General features: G+C 38.6%; 2 protein-coding genes across 3 annotated transcripts; both read left to right on the plus strand.

Annotated features, from left to right (window-relative positions):
* The first annotated feature begins 570 nt into the window (after positions 1-570).
* On the plus strand, positions 571-3,683 carry LOC111889050 (nucleosome assembly protein 1;4). 2 transcript variants are annotated; one of them, XM_023885184.3, is made up of 12 exons: positions 571-825; positions 922-965; positions 1,078-1,173; positions 1,388-1,480; positions 1,572-1,659; positions 1,924-1,985; positions 2,075-2,259; positions 2,341-2,518; positions 2,735-2,778; positions 2,942-3,155; positions 3,269-3,300; positions 3,367-3,683. In XM_023885184.3, the coding sequence occupies exons 1-11, from the start codon at positions 756-758 to the stop codon at positions 3,290-3,292; spliced, it is 1,098 nt and encodes a 365-aa protein (XP_023740952.1). In that variant the 5' UTR covers positions 571-755; the 3' UTR covers positions 3,293-3,300; positions 3,367-3,683. The 2 variants fall into 2 exon arrangements, with proteins under 2 accessions (XP_023740952.1, XP_023740951.1); XM_023885183.3 differs by having other exon boundaries at positions 3,269-3,283.
* Positions 3,684-15,086: 11,403 nt separating this feature from the next.
* LOC111889063 (thioredoxin-like protein YLS8) lies at positions 15,087-15,956 on the plus strand. Its single transcript, XM_023885199.3, has 2 exons — positions 15,087-15,285; positions 15,521-15,956. The coding sequence occupies exons 1-2, from the start codon at positions 15,166-15,168 to the stop codon at positions 15,827-15,829; spliced, it is 429 nt and encodes a 142-aa protein (XP_023740967.1). The 5' UTR covers positions 15,087-15,165; the 3' UTR covers positions 15,830-15,956.
* Positions 15,957-16,389: the final 433 nt, after the last annotated feature.

The raw sequence follows: 16,389 nt of genomic DNA on the forward strand, positions 1-16,389 counted from the left end.
GTTGAAGAAATCATCATTTGTGTGTGCCTTAATTTTCTCGAATCATATAAGTGTTTTAATTTTCTGATTATCTGATGACTATAACGATTTTCACAAAAAACATATTTCAATATTTACAACCAATGAAATTACAATTCAGATAAAGATCTCCCTCAAATACATCGATTTACATAGGTTCGATTACTAATTTGAGTATTTGGAGGGAATATAAAAATTTGCTTTTCAAAGGGAATCAATGATCTATGGAAGCATTAGCTAAAAAATATATATACCTTGCATGAAAATATAAAACTATTTTTATTCAAATAAGTATATCTCAAGTCTCAACACATTAAAATATATAAAAAATAAAAAATTAAAATCACAATCTCAACATCATGGGTTCATCGAAGCTAGTCCAACACTCTTGAGACCTGTCTTCACAAACGGACCCAGCTCAAATGTAGTTCTACTTCTAGCCCAACATCTTGGTGTCCAACTTTGCGAATCTCACTAAAGTCCACGCGCCATCAACTGCGCGTGAAACTCAACTCAATCCCCACCTCAAGACTATATAAACCCTAGAACTGTATTAGGTCACGATGCGAGACTACTAAACGCAGAACAAACCGCCCACTCGCCTCCCAAACCTCTCTTCAATCTCCCATCTATCTTTTCCATCTATCCCTATCTTTCACTTTCCCTCCCTTTCTCTTCAATTTCGTGTGTACTTTCTAGGGTTTTCAGTTTCAACCACACAATCGTCGGCCACAATCATGGGAAACAACAAGAAAGAACAGTTTGATGTGTCCGATCTCGGCGCCTCCTTACCGGCCGCCGCTGCAGGTACCGTCTTCATCTCTTATCCTAAAATCGTCAATCGTTGTTTATCCCAAATTAGTTTGAACTTTGTTGGTTTGATTCGGTCAATCTTTCTTGCAGCTCTTAGTGCGGAGGATCGTGCTGGGCTTGTAAACGCCTTAAAGGTTTTTTTTTTCTTCCTAATTTGTATTTTCTAATTGTTATGCAAAATCTTATTCAGGGTTGTTTTGTGTTATTTGTTCTGATTTTGTTGTTTGTTTGATGGTTTGTTTGCAGGATAAGCTTCAAAACCTTGCAGGGCAACACTCGGATATTCTCGAGAGTTTGAGTCCGACAGTTAGGAAGAGAGTCGAGGTTTTAAGAGAAATCCAGGTACAATTCGTTTTGTTGAAGTTATATATCTTATAACTGCAGTATGATTATGTGTAGTTTATCTGGTGTTTTTGATTATGGCATGTGTGGATGTCTATTGATTTTCTTCTCACCATGATACTAATTTCTATTTGATTATAGAGTCTGCCTATTTGGTAAAGTTGTATTCGTTTAGTGCAATGCTAAATACTATTTTCATATTCTTGATGTGCAGAGTGAACATGACGAGCTTGAGGCTAAGTTTTTTGAAGAAAGAGCTGCTCTTGAAGCAAAATATCAGAAACTATACGCACCATTATATTCAAAGGTCTTGAATGAGTTTATCCTTTTAATCATGTTGATATGTTTTTATTTGTACAATAAATGTGTTAATGCTTAACCTTGATCTGAAACTGCAGAGATACGATATAGTAAATGGTGTTGTTGAAGTTGATGGAGTTAACGATGAAGCTGCAATGGACGTGGCAGATGATAAAGCTAAAGAAGGTATCTTTTTTTTTCTTGTTTATGTCAACTAAAGTTTTAAAAGTATTTAAGAAAAAAACAATCACTTTAGAAAAAGGAAGGAAAAGTGAATGAGGCCAAGTTTGTAAAAAGAGAAAGACATTGCACTTTAAGTTCTTTTCTTACTAAATAAACAAGAAACATGCACATATAGCTCACTAGATTAAGTCTATTTCTAATTAATCTAAAAAGGTCAAAAAGAAACTACACTTAAATGACAAGTTTGTGCCAAATTCTATTTTGCAGAAAAGGGTGTGCCGAATTTTTGGTTAAATGCAATGAAGACCAATGAAATATTGGCTGAAGAGGTATATGTTCTGTTAATTACATATGTTTTTTTTCATTAGTTGTAAGAAAAATTGTTGCTTATTGTTGGAGTTACTGTTTTTTACCTCAGATTTCTGAACGAGATGAAGAAGCTCTTAAATATATTAAGGATATTAAATGGTGTCGCATTGATGATCCCAAGGGTTTTAAGCTCGAGTTCTTCTTTGACACCAATCCATTTTTCAAGAACTCTGTTTTGACCAAAATTTATCATATGATTGATGATGATGAACCTATTTTAGAGAAGGCAATAGGGTAAATCTTTTTACATCATCTCATTGTACACTTTTTCATTATCTTTTCCTCTTTGAGTTCAATTTATGTTTTTTTTTGCAGGACTGAAATTGAATGGTTACCTGGGAAATGTTTAACACAAAAGATCTTGAAGAAAAAGCCAAAAAAGGGTTCAAAGAATGCCAAACCAATAACCAAGACAGAAAATTGTGAAAGTTTTTTCAACTTTTTTAACCCTCCACAAGTCCCTGAGGATGAAGATGAAATTGATGAAGAGATGGTAAAGTTTTATAAATATTTAGTGTTTTTTTTTTTTAAGTTTAAATGCAAGAAATGATAACTTACTCTCATTGATTTGTTTATTATAGTATTCTACTTTCATTTCATCCTATTACAAAAATACCTAATTCTAGCAAGTTTCATTTAAATACAAAGTATTTTTTTTGCAAGTATAATGCCATAAATGGGTTAATTCTTTGATGTGTAATGTTTCCAGGCTGAAGAACTTCAGAATCAAATGGAACAAGACTATGACATTGGGTGAGTTTTTATTTACTTGCCTTTGATGTGCAAAAGATGTAAATACCCTTGTTTAAATTAACCCTAAAAAGTTTGTGCAGTTGTAGTCGACTTGCTTTGGCAATGTGTCTATTTATTTAAAATGACATGAATGCCCCTCCTCATACCATGTTTACTTTTTCAGATCAACCATTCGTGACAAAATTATCCCTCATGCGGTCTCTTGGTTTACGGGTGAAGCTGTACAAGAAGACGAGTTTGAAGGTATTGAAGATGATGATGACGAGGATGACGACGAGGATGAAATTGATGACGAGGATGATGAAGAGGACGAAGAAGATGATGAGGATGATGACGAGGATGAAGAAGACGAGCCTAAGGCCAAAAGCAAAAAGAAGGTAAAATTTTCATTTTTAATTTTTTTAGAATTTTCTTATAACAATATTCAATATGGATTTTACGCCAACATACTAATGAACTATTCTCTATTTTCTTTCATGTAATCTTGCAGTCTTCTGGAACGAAGGTGATCTAATTAACATGGTTTGGTTTAATATTTTATTGATTTGTTTTTGTGATTGTTAAATTAATATTGAGGGGTGTTTGCAGAAGGGTGGCATTGTGCATGCTGGTGGTGAACAGGGTGAGAGACCTCCTGAATGCAAGCAACAGTAGATTTTTCTGGTTGGCTGCTTGTGGTGTTGGTGTCTTGGATCATTTTTTTGTCAAGTTCGGTTGTGTATGATGAGAATTTTATTTGCTAAAATATATTTATGGTCTAGTTTTGTATGTTATTATGTTATGTCTATTGTCATGGCATTTGTTATTTGTTACCAAATTGGTGCGTCTTTTACCCTCTATGAATTGAATACTAGTGTAGCGTTTTATAATGTATTGAAAAAACTTGCTATTTTGTCCTCGGTTGATTCCAAATCTCTATGTACGTGATTGATTTTTGGAATTTAAGATTTTGTTGTCCTAATTTATGTTTTTCTTTTTGGTTGTAAAATTTGATGGAGAAACGTTAGGTAAATATGCCTAGTTTTTGTTTGTTTGTTTGTTTTGTTTTGTTTTTTTTTGATAAATCTTCTTAGAAGAAGAAAATCAGTGAGGGTAATAAAAAAGTTCATTTTTAAATTTGTATATATTCAAACTTGTAAACCAATGTACATTTAAAAGTTAAAACTAAAAGAATTGTCAAAGTAATAGAATCCAAGTCTATTTTGTTTTCTATCGAACTGAATATACTTCTTCAAATGTAGCATTAATTAATATTATTTTTCAATGATAGCTAAATCAAATTATTATTTTACAAAGAAATCAAATAAAAATCAGTTTGAATTTCATTGTTATAATGAAAACTAGAAAGGTTATCCCAAGCGGGGTCAGAAACTTTCAATATTGTTTTCGAATCGATAAATATGACAGACGTAGAAAGTGCAAGGGTGAAAAGCCCGGAGTTTGCCCTTGACTGTTTTTTTCAATACGAAAAAATGTAAAAGTTTTGACTGCAAGGATCAGAAGCTTCGGTTAAAGAATTAAAGGGGTAGAAATTAGCAAATTTTTAGAAAAGGGATCAAAGTTGTCAAACCGTTAAAGTTTTGTGGTCAAACTTTAAATATTAAAAGGTTTCTAAAAAGTGTAAAAATATTAATTGCAAGTACCAAAAATGTCAAACTAGTTAAATAATTAAAGGGGTAGGAATTAGCAAATTTTTAGAAAAGGGATCAAAGTTGTCAAACCATTAAAGTTTTGTGGTCAAACTTTAAATATTAAAAGATTTCTAAAAAGTGTAAAAATATTGATTGCAAGGACCAAAAATGTCAAAATGGGTAAAGAATGAGGAGCAAAGTTTAGGGACCATTTCTGCCAAAAAAATGTCCAGTTTACTATTCCTATGCTTCATATATATATATATATATATATATATATATATATATATATATATATATATATATATATATATATATATATATATATAATCATCTAAAGTAAATGATTATTTTCAAATATACTGTGATATGATTTCATAACTAGTTTGGTCGTGTAACATCCGGATATCCAGACATGAAAATTTGAGTATTTTATTATGGGATATGAAGAGACTTGGCGAGTTGATGCCTCAACTCGTCGAGTAGGATCGCGACTTGGTGACCTGTTTAATGAAGGGACTCGACGAGTCGGGTATATGGACTCGCCGAGTCAGTGCTGTTAAGGAAAACCCTAATTGTCCGGGTTTAAGACCTATTTAAAGGACCTTATAGCCCTCTTGTGCGGCTACCAGTCCAGAGAGAGGTACCCTAGAGAGCTGGAGCGAAGAGTGAGAGAGATAAAGCCATTTTAAGCATTCTTGGTGTGATTTTTGCAAGGGAGAAGTCATTTCCAGCAAAGGGAGGTCAAGGGAGTTGTTGATTCAGAGTTCCTGAGCTCGTATCTTCATTGTAGAGGTATCAAATCGAATTCCCTTTTCTGTTTTGGGTGAGATTGGTGATTTTAGGGTTTTTACACCTTCCTATGGCTTGTAGTGATGAGTATAGGGTCCCTTTGTGTGAGAGATCCCAGATCTGGACCCATAGAGGTCCATAGGGTCTTATTTTGTATGCTTTATGTTGGTTCATTGAGAGAATGAGACTTTGATGTCATTCTTGGAACCATTTCTCTAAGGAAAGCCTTGTGAGCTTTGCATGTATGTCAAGCCTCGACCTTTACGTGGTTATTGGTCGTAGGGAAGCCAGATCTATGGATTAGAGGAACAGATCTAACCTCAGAAGGTCAAATGAGTGTTGACATGGGAGCAACTCGCCGAGTCCATGGGGTGACTCGACGAGTCGAGTCGGGTTGCCTCGCGATACGAATCCAATGGAAATCCGTCGAGTGGAAGGTTCACTTGATGAGTCGAGTGAGGCTGTGGAAGAGTCAGAAGAAACGCATGGACTCGCCGAGTCTGGCCAGAGTTGACCATTGACTTGAGTTGACTTTTAGGGTTTGGTCAACAATTGGTCATGTGGACCATTTGAAGGGTAAAAATGGTCTTTTAGCCTTCTTAGAGGACATGGAAGGGATTAGTCTAGCCTGGAGATTCGTTATTGATTGGGATAATTGTTTATGTGTTTAGGCAGAGGCTAGATCAGTGTATACGCGTGCGAGATTACCAGAGACATCCGAGGTGAGTCTTCTCACTATACTTTACCTTGAGTAGGTAACCAGAGTTATGTGACAAAGTATCTTGTATGCTATGTATGTTATGGGTTGCACTGCATTATTTCTATGTGATTTATGTTGTGCATGTTCCTGAGTTTACAGAGTTAGGACTGGAAGGTCCACAGAGTTAGGACCAGAGGGTCCACAGAGTTAGGGCCAGAGGGCCCACCGAGTTATAGCCTCGAGTGGCTAATATGTGTTATATGTGGTATTTTGGGGAACTCACTAAGCTTCGTGCTTACTGTGTTATGTGTTATGTGTTTCAGGTTTTCTCAGGATCACGGGACGACACCGACTCGATTGTACACACTAGAGGAAGAGTTATGTTTTAGAGGATCCTGGATTATTATTTATTTGATTTTGGAGTTATGTTTTGTAATTTAAACAACATGAGATGTTTATGAAAAGTGTTTTAAGAATTAAGCGAATTTAAATGAAAATTTTAGTCTTAAAAAAATTATGGTGTTACAAGTTGGTATTAGAGCCTTGGTTTGCGAGATTCGGACGCACCTTCGGGTAAATCTGGACTCAAACTGAGGAATTGAGAAAATTTTTCAGAGAAATGATTTTTTCTAAAGCGAATAAGAGTTCAAAGAGAAAGCGAGAAAGAGCAGTGTGTATAATCAGCCAGAGCCCAAACGGTGATTTCCCAAAATACCCTTACTTTTGTTATGAGATATTTATGATACATTTTATGAGATATTGTGCATGCTAGAGACAGGATAGGTATTTCATATCTTAGGACTAGAGTGGCCTGATTTGTGATGCCTTAGCCTATGAGTTGTTGTTGTATGTGATGTGCTTTTGAGTATGAGATGAGTGAGAGTATTCAGCAGGAATCCTTTAGGGGATTTGAGTAGAGGAGTAATCTAGAAGAGGTATCTATATGAGCATATGAGGAGTCTGTCGAGAGGGTAGCCAGAGGCCATGTGGGGCGAAGATGTTAGAGTTTAGTGATATCCTTCGAGTATGAGGATAGCGAGTGGATAATAACCTAGGGAGGTTTTACGTGCTGAAGGAGATGCTTCGATGCCTGAATGCTGCTTGCTTTGTGCTTTGTGGAACTCTCGACGATGGGAGTTAGCTACTAAGTGAGTATGACGATATTCAGGAGGTAGACGGCTGACATCATCAGGAGTTCTTCAGCAGCTGATGGCGGAGAAGTGTGAGAACCTAGGAAGAGCCTAGGGAGTAGCCTTAGTCAGATGAGTACGCTGGTAGCGTAGAGCATTTCGCTGAGGAGCGAGCACGCGTGACGGGATTGGTGAACGAGAAGGTTGAGCTGCTACTTAGGAGCTCTGGGATGGTCCGTGTGGAAAGTATGGTGTAACGCCCGTAGATCCGGGCAAGTCAATTTAGAGACGATAGGGGTCGAAAACGACTTTTCAACAAAATATTATTTAGAATAAATAATTTGAACCAAGTTGTAGTATATGTCACAAGGTTTCCGTACATATAAAGAACGCCGAAATCCGAGTTATAACGAAGAAGTTATGACCCGTTGAAGTTTCGCGACGGAACCGTCACGGCACCGGGAAGCGTAAATAGCGAATTTACGATAGAGCGAGATTTAGCCTTAGCGATCTAAACGAAAGTCGTAGAATATGTTAAACTAAGAACATCGATAAAAAGAACGCTCAAATCTGACTTCGTATGAAAAAGTTATGATTTTTCGAAGTTTCGGACTAGCAGTGTACAACCCGAAATTCGAATATTAGATCGAGCGATTTTTAGCCGACACGACCTAAACGAGAATCGAAGATCTCGTTAAAAGTAGCGTAACGAGAAAAAGATGGGTGAAAATGGACGTCGGATGAAGAAGTTATGAGGATTTGACGGACCAATCCTGTCCCGGCCTGTTAATAATATAAAATTAAAAATCGAGTCAAAATTAGCCGACGAAGTCTAAACGAAAGTTGTAGAGTACGTTCCCGCCTTTGCGTGGATATAAAGAACGTCGAAAACGAAGCTCGTATGCGAAAGTTACGAATTTTTAAAGTTGAGTGTGCAAATTGCGAAATCTGATGCGAGATGGATGACGTGGCTGCATCTGGGACGTCGCTTGTTGACCAAGGCTTCGCTTCGGATTGTGACACGCCACCCTCGCAGTACGCCCCGCGTCCGAAGAGGTTACGCCCCGCGTAGGTCCGATATGATCCATCCGATGGGTGCAAGACAGCTGGGTCCGAGCTGGTGGTCTTATCCGAGGAGTACGCCCAGCGTACCCTCGGTACGCCCAGTGTAAATACGAACTTCGGTCCCTATATATTCCATGCGAATTCTTCCGGATTTTTCACACATTTTCACTTCTCTCTCTAAACTACTTTCTCTCTCTAACCCCTTTTGAGTCCCCTAAACCCTAGATAAACCCCTAGCTCCCGAGGGAAGCCCCGAGGCTCCCGGAGTCCCGAGAAAAAGAGCCTTTCGGTTTCGAAACGCTGCTCCAATTAAGTTCCGGTTTTCGATAAAATTCGCTGTAAGTATGCTACGCTTACGCAATTTTTAATATAGCATTCAAATAATTATAGGAATGTTATTAGGTCCTTAAAATAATTATTTGGGCTATTATTATGAGTTATATTGAGTGTTATTAACGCTTATATAATAATAATAATAATAGTCAGACTATTAATTTGTCGCGGTTATCGTTAGACTAAACCCTAGTGGTATTGATACTAGGTTTTATCGAAGGAAATTGTTTTGAGAGCAGCGAAGCGCTGTCCGAGTACTGAGTCACCACCTTTCAAATGAGTGCATTGTCCCCTTCAACTACACATAGTTATGAAGTATTTACTACGTGCTATGTGTGCATATTGTCTGTTTACTTGCTGTCTATGCTCGGTGAAAGATTTTATATATGTTTTAAATGATTTAAACTATATATGTATTTTATATCTACGAAAATGTTGGGATAAAACATGGGTAGATATAATGGATAAAATATGAGTTGGACGATGAGTTGAGAGGTGATATAGACTATGAGTATGGGTGAGAGGTGTACGATGTGAGAAGCCTTTTTCCCAAACGATGTCCCCGTCATTCAACAGAGTATGGATGACAACCACAAACTATTCTAGATAGTCCAGTGGAACTCTAGCAGGCTCGCAACCTGTAGGTGTTGTGAACGATGTGTTCACTCGGTGTACTCTAAACCTTGGTGATCATGCAGACTTGATACCTAGACCCTGGTGATCATGCAGACTTGGTGCCAAAACCCTGGCGACTATGCAGACTTAGTGCCTAAACCCCGGTGACGATGGACTTCGTGCCGATTCCTTAGGATGATCCTTAGGAATGTATGAACGAGGAATGGTTGATTCTTAGGGTAGATCTAAGAATAAAGAAGATAATGGGGATGGGTAATTGGGTTGATTGTTTGATTGTTTGAACATAATAATTATATTATTATGAGTTGAAAACCCTATGTACTCACCAGGTTTCCTAACCTGACCCACTTAGTTTATTTATATCACAAGTGTTGATATGAAGTCACATTACACTGAGAGATTTAAAGAGATGTAGATCACTAGTGTAAATAAATGTAAGTTCTGTTTATGCTTATGTTTCTGTATTAACGATGACATCCCAAACGTTTTAAAATGAATAAAATACGTTTCTTCGAAAATGTTTTAATAACGTATTTATCGTGTTTTTCTGGGAACAAATTCCGCAACATTTTTTAAAAGAAGAACTCTAATTTTTATAAAGCATAAAAAAATCGGTCTTTTCTGGCCGTGAAAATGGGGATGTCACATATGGGTAGATGTGGCAGGTAGTATGGGCCCGTACTACCGAAAGCAGAGGACCCATACTCGATACAGGGAGTATTCTGAAGGTTCTAAGTAGCAGATTGAGGAGTGATGTTATGGTTCGAGTACCATACATCGTAGCAGATTGAGGAGTGATGTTATGGTTCAAGTACCATACTTCGTAGCAGATTCAGGAGTGATGTTATGGTTCGAGTACCATACATCGTAGCAGATTGAGGAGTGATGTTATGGTTCGAGTACCATACATCGTAGCAGATTGAGGAGTGATGTTATGGTTCGAGTACCATACACCGTAGCAGATTGAGGAGTGATGTCATGGTTCGGATACCATGCATCATAGCGGATTGAGAAGTGACGCCATGGGCTGAGTACCATGGTTCGTAGCAAATGATGCTCGTGGTTCTCCGGTTCTCCGGTCATGATTGATTAGGTGGAGATTGGACGCAATAGGGTTTTAGGCCTGAGGGCCATGATTGAGTCCGAAGAGGCATCCCTTGAGAGGGAGGTCGAGAGCATTTCAAAGTATTCTTGGTAAGGTGTCATATGTAGTCGCAAGACTCAAGGATGAGTAGAGATGGCAGTTATGGAGGATCGTGGCATGAGTTGAGCACTCAGTCGATGATGGAGATGTCCTTTTCTATGACCTGAGTAGTGTTATTTCTGTTCCTGTGGGAAACAGGAGAGGTATTGAGATTTTTGGTTTCCAAGGATGGGGGTGAGCCCTGTGGGGTGGCTTTGGTTACAATCCTTCATTAGAGTATTTGGGCAGTATGTCTGCCGAGAGGTAGTGTTAGAGCCTGAGCAGGTTGTCAGCGGAGACTGAGATGGTTAAGGACAAGGATACACCCTATCTGAGCATAGTAGGGCATGTATTAGCTGCAGCGACAGACGATCAAGGAGAGGATATTGGGGCGGTGGCTCTTATTGTCTATGATGAGTATCGTGTGTGGTAACGAGGAATCCACTCTTATTACAACCCACGTGATGGAACGTTGGTTGAAGAGTCGAGGATGAGGAATATGTAGTTTGTTATTTTCAGACTGAGAGTCAGGGTTACGAATGGACAGTTGAGATGTCCGGTAGTGGGATGGTACGAGATTCTGAATGACTAGAGGTAGTCATGATGAGAAGTTTTTGAGGATTTCATCGGAGATTCGTAGAATTTGGAATTACTTGAGCTCCATCCGGGAGATCATCGAGCATTGCGTATCACCTTCCAAGAGTAGGTGTGATGTTATTGGTAAAAACAGTCTGTGGGTTAGATTGTTGGCGAACCAATTGGTGATGCATCAAACCCTAAGTGGGGGAGAACCGAGTACTTTTGAGAAGATCTGAGAATTGTTCAAGAGCGATTAGAGAACTGGATAGAGAGGCCTGCGGTGCGAATTCCTGAGACTAGAGTTATTGGTGGTCAAGGAGAGGTGCAGAGCGAGATAGTGCATGTGGTACGTGTTTGAGAAAGGATGAGTGTCTCCACGGCAAGTGGCTGTTGGTCGGGGACCTTGTGCTGATTAGAAATCCTTCAAGGTTAAAATGGTGAAATCGAGGTGGTCGGCTTGCGAGGTTAGACCGGTGGTTGCGAATTTCTAGTTCAGAGTATGGGCTATTATATGCAGTATGGGAAGGAAAGAAGTTGATTGGGCGACCAACCTCAGGGTCGGTCAGTGTATTCTTGCATGTGTTTTGAGCAATAAAGGAGGGAGTTTCGGATGGTTGTCATCATGTTTCGAGTCATTGTCGATTCATCAGTGTTTTGATTGAGAGTTGGGATACTACGATGTTGCGCGTTGTGTGAAATGAAGGATAGTTATGATATCCTGAGGGAATGCATGGAGGTATCCGTGTATGATGTCGTAAGTATGGGATTGGTGGTTAAAGCAGGACATTGCGATGTTTTGCGATGGTGTTCCGGGGTGTCCGAGTATGATGTCCTGAATTCCAAATTATATGAGAGTCGTGAATTTGAGGCGGCAAGTGGTGAATTGAGTATCTACGGTTCCAGTGGGAGCCCTTCGGGTATTGCCATCAAGAGGGATTATTTAAGAATATGGATCTCAGCAGGGGAAGGTATTTTGTTATGGCGGTCGCCATCAGAGTCTGTGATGCATATTTGGGTCAAGTGTGTGTAGCTATCTATAATAGTCTGCGGAGCATGAGTTAGTGGACATAGTGTGGTGTTGTAGTGAGAATGAGATTATGGGATGAAGAGAGAGGGATTTGTGATACTACGGGGAGTCGTAGTATTCACTAGTCATAGGGTGTTGTGATGCTACGGGGAGCCGTAGTACTCACAAGTCAGAGAGAGGGAGTTGTGATACTACGGGGAGCCGTAGTATTCACTAGTCAGAGGGTGTTGTGATGCTACGGGGAGCCGTAGTACTCATAAGTCAAAGGGAGGGAGTTCTGATACTACGAGGAGCCGTAGTATTCACTAATCATCGAGAGGTCATCATGATGCTGCAGGGAGCAATAGTACTCACTAGACGATAAGAGAGGGTGATGATGAAGTGATCTCCAATCAGAGTATGATGCAGAAGAGTTTTAGGCTTGAGTAGCCCTAGTGTTGAGTTTTTGGAGCCTAGTGGTTGTACCAGGGGAGAGACTGGGGTCTCCGTCTTGTCGGAAATCGCTATATTCCGAATTGAGTGGTGGTTTGCGTGCAGGTTGCGAGTCATGAGTTATGAGGTGAGTGTTTCATTGGGATGAGTAGTTCTAACTTTGGGGAAGACCAAACTCTCAAGTTGAGTTTGGCTCTGGTGATGCGTCAGGTAGGCGGGTTGAGATTCGGATTTAGAGATGGATTCCGTGTTAAGAGGGGGGTTATTGTTGTCACCAATATCTTAGACCTGAGCAGGGTCAGTTCGAGAGCACAGGAAATACCATGGGGTACATGAGACGAATCCAGTTGAGAGTAAAGTATCCGTTTGGGGTAAAGAGGAATTTGTGACTTGTGTGTCACTGGGCCGAGATAGTTGATGCTAGAAGGAACTTAGTGAGACATTTTGGATCATGTTATGGGTAACCATGGAGGTTCAACTATTGGGTTGAGGTCAGACCTCGTGTGATGTTAAAAGAGATATGGAATTTGGAGCTGAGGTTTATGAATGCGATGTTTGAGGACACTTCTGAGCGAGCATGGTTATGCTTTTGTGTCTAAGGGCAGAGTGTTGGGGATTCTTTGTTCGGATGGTTTCTGATAGCAGTCTAGTAGATGTGCCACGGTGGAGTGTGAACCCTTTTAGTCGTGGGGCGTAATTCGTATGATTTAGCATGATCGGTTTGGAGGAGCGATAGCCGGTTGTTGGATGTGGTCTTATGAGAATCAGAGAGCCAGTGAGTAAACATGGTTGATATTCGAGGAGCGAATATCATGGTGATCGCTCGAGTAGGCGGTTGGGCGGCGGGCCAAGCCACTAGAGTTTTTGGGTATTGGGAAAGAGTATCTTAGCGATGAAAAAGTTGGTTTAAATTTTGGGTTTTGGAAGTTTTATGTGGTTTCGTGTGTCCATAGAGAAAGATATCGGTGTAGTATGAAGATCATTTCAGTAGTGCCTTTCGGGTTGATAATTTCAATCTATAAGTGGTTAAAGAGTGATTTCAAGGGCGAAATCTAATTCAAGTGGAGGAGAATTGTAACATCCGGATATCCAGGCATGGAAATTTGAGTATTTTATTATGGGATATGAAGAGACTCGGTGAGTTGATGCCTCAACTCGTCGAGTAGGATCGCGACTTGGTGACCTGTTTAATGAAGGGACTCGACGAGTCGGGTATCCGGACTCGCTGAGTCAGCATTAGAAGAGAAAACACCGCGGATCAACACTGTTAAAATGGAGTATCCTTGGTGTAATTTAAATAGTGATGCGAAAGGACTGTAGGGATTATAATTCTCGACTTGTAACCTAATACAAATATAAACAGGTTTGGGTTGAGATTTTAGACCCGTCAACCTGCTTATTTCATAGGTTGGTTGTGTTATGTGTTTGAGTTCATGTGTCAACCCGTCAATATATATTATATTTAAAAAAAAGATTAATATTTATTTATGAATTATGACTTACGAATGCGGTTTGCCGTACTAAATCAAACCCAATCCTTGACTCATTGTTACTCAAAAGGCCGCATACTACTCCTCGCCCTTACCTTACTACCTTACCTCCTCCCACCCACCAGTACCGCCTTCCTTCGTCATCACAAACCACCTACCCACTAACACAAAGCCGCAAGCTACTGGTACACATAGTGCTCCACCGGCCCACCACCGCTCATCACTTTATCCCTAAACCACCACTGTTGGTGAAACCTAACCGCAAACTTGTATAATTAAACAAGTTATGTGGGTTGGGTTGGGTTGATGTATTTTGACCAACCAACCCGCCAACCTGAATCCGACCAAATTGTCACCCATATAAAGGAGAGCTTCAAGTGTTTGAGTTCTGTGATCCATAAGGGAAAGTATAGAGGTAGATGTCATCCATCACATTAAGGTTGGTTGGTGAAACTAAATTTGACTTACTTTCCTTTTGTTTGCCTCCTTACAAGTTATCGTTTGACACATGTCGGATGTCATCTATATAACATAGTCGCTCTGACCCTTATAGATGCATGGTTTTTAAACTCTATCCAATATCTCTCCCTATCCCATTTTAATGAGATTCTTTGTTGTTATTCTCTAGTAAATATAATATTTAATACTAAAGAGCTTGTAGCCCAATGATATTAAAGGCGTGTTTGGCAAAAATAGTTGTTAGCTGAAAGCGGGTAGCTGGTAGCGTGTAGCGGGTAGCTGTAACTTTTAATTGTTTAATGAGTGTTTGGTAAAAGTAGCTGGTAGCTTTTGAAATATATAAAATTACATAAAAGGACAATTGATTAAAAATAAATAAATATATAAATATATTTTTAAAGGTAATTATGAAAATTGATTTCAAAAACTCAGTAGCGTTTTGTTAAACGCTACATGAATTAACTTTTAGATTTGTAGCGTTTTGTTTAAACTAAAAGTTAAACGTTCGTACTGCCAAACGAAACTTTTTGTTTAAACTATAGCGTTTTGTCAAAAGTTAAAAGCTAGAAGCTCTCAAATGTTTTTAAAAGCTCCGGGCCAAACACACCCTAAGTGTTGCCTTTATTCTTGAGGTTGATGGTTCAAATCTTGTTTGAGACATACGTGGAATTCAAAATTAGTTGAAGATTAAATTAAATTTGCCGTTAAAAATAATAATAAAAAAATAAAACATTTAATAACTTTTCATTTAGCAAAACCAACGAAAAGTTTAAAAGTTAGTGATATCAACTATAAATATATATAGTTGAAGGACTATTTTATAACTTATCTCAACGGAATAATAAAGACCGCGTGTGAGCTTCTATATACATCGGCCTTCTTTGATACTCGCCGTCGCTTCTCGAGAGAAAAAGAAAGAGGGAGACAGAGATGTCGTACTTGCTACCGCACTTGCATTCCGGCTGGGCCGTCGATCAGGCGATCCTCGCCGAGGAAGAACGTCTCGTGGTTATTCGGTTCGGCCATGATTGGGACGAAACTTGTATGCAGGTAAAACCCTAGTTTCACCTATCTCTATCGCTAATTCAAATACTGTTTTCTCTGTTTATTACATCTTCCTATCATTCCATCGGATTACGATTCAATTCAATCGAAATTTTAACTGGTTACATATAAATTTCAATATCCCAAGTTCCAAATTTTGAAATTGGGGATATTTGTCACTTAGGTTAATATTTACTCAATCTGTATATAATACTGAATCATCTTGTTGTGGGATCTGTAGATGGATGAAGTGCTTGCTTCAGTTGCAGAGACAATAAAGAACTTTGCTGTGATCTACTTGGTGGACATCACTGAGGTACCTGACTTCAATACAATGTATGAGCTATACGATCCATCTACTGTGATGTTCTTCTTCAGGAACAAGCATATTATGATTGATCTTGGAACTGGTAACAACAATAAGATCAATTGGGCCATGAAAGACAAGCAAGAGTTCATAGACATTGTTGAAACTGTGTATCGTGGGGCTAGGAAGGGACGCGGTTTGGTGATTGCTCCTAAAGATTACTCCACCAAGTATCGTTACTAGAGTGGTGATGATTTTAACCATGTTTGTATGGATAACATTAAAGTTTAAACTGGTTGATTTCATGTGGTTGTGAACTTATTTGAAATTATGTTTGAAGTCTAATAAATTTGTATATCTAGTTGCTTAATTTATGTTGTTGGGATGATTATGATTTGTGTGGGTGATGGGTTATTTTCTTTTTTACAAAACGTTATTGGTTCTAAAAAAAATTACTATCAAAAGGTAACTTTGTGTTTATAAAATACTTTTATTTTAATGGTATTTTGTGTAAAATAGTATATTGTGAATGACAATAAATAGTTCAGTACTCAGTATTGATACTTGTAGAAAAACAAATTGTTTGCTTATTCATCTATAATCACGTCCCATTTAGAGGCGGATAAAAACCCAATCAAACGCTCTGTGAATCTGCTTGATTCAAAGCCAACTTTTTAATGGAACCATTAAGAGGTGAAACAAATACCCTTTAAATTGATGAAATGGAAAATTATTAGATAAAATTATTTTAGTAACAGTTTTTAAAATAATGTTTACTACACCAACATCCAATGCAATTTCTA

Source organism: Lactuca sativa, chromosome 4 (genome assembly GCF_002870075.4).
Source record: "Lactuca sativa cultivar Salinas chromosome 4, Lsat_Salinas_v11, whole genome shotgun sequence".
Lineage (NCBI taxonomy): Eukaryota > Viridiplantae > Streptophyta > Magnoliopsida > Asterales > Asteraceae > Lactuca > Lactuca sativa.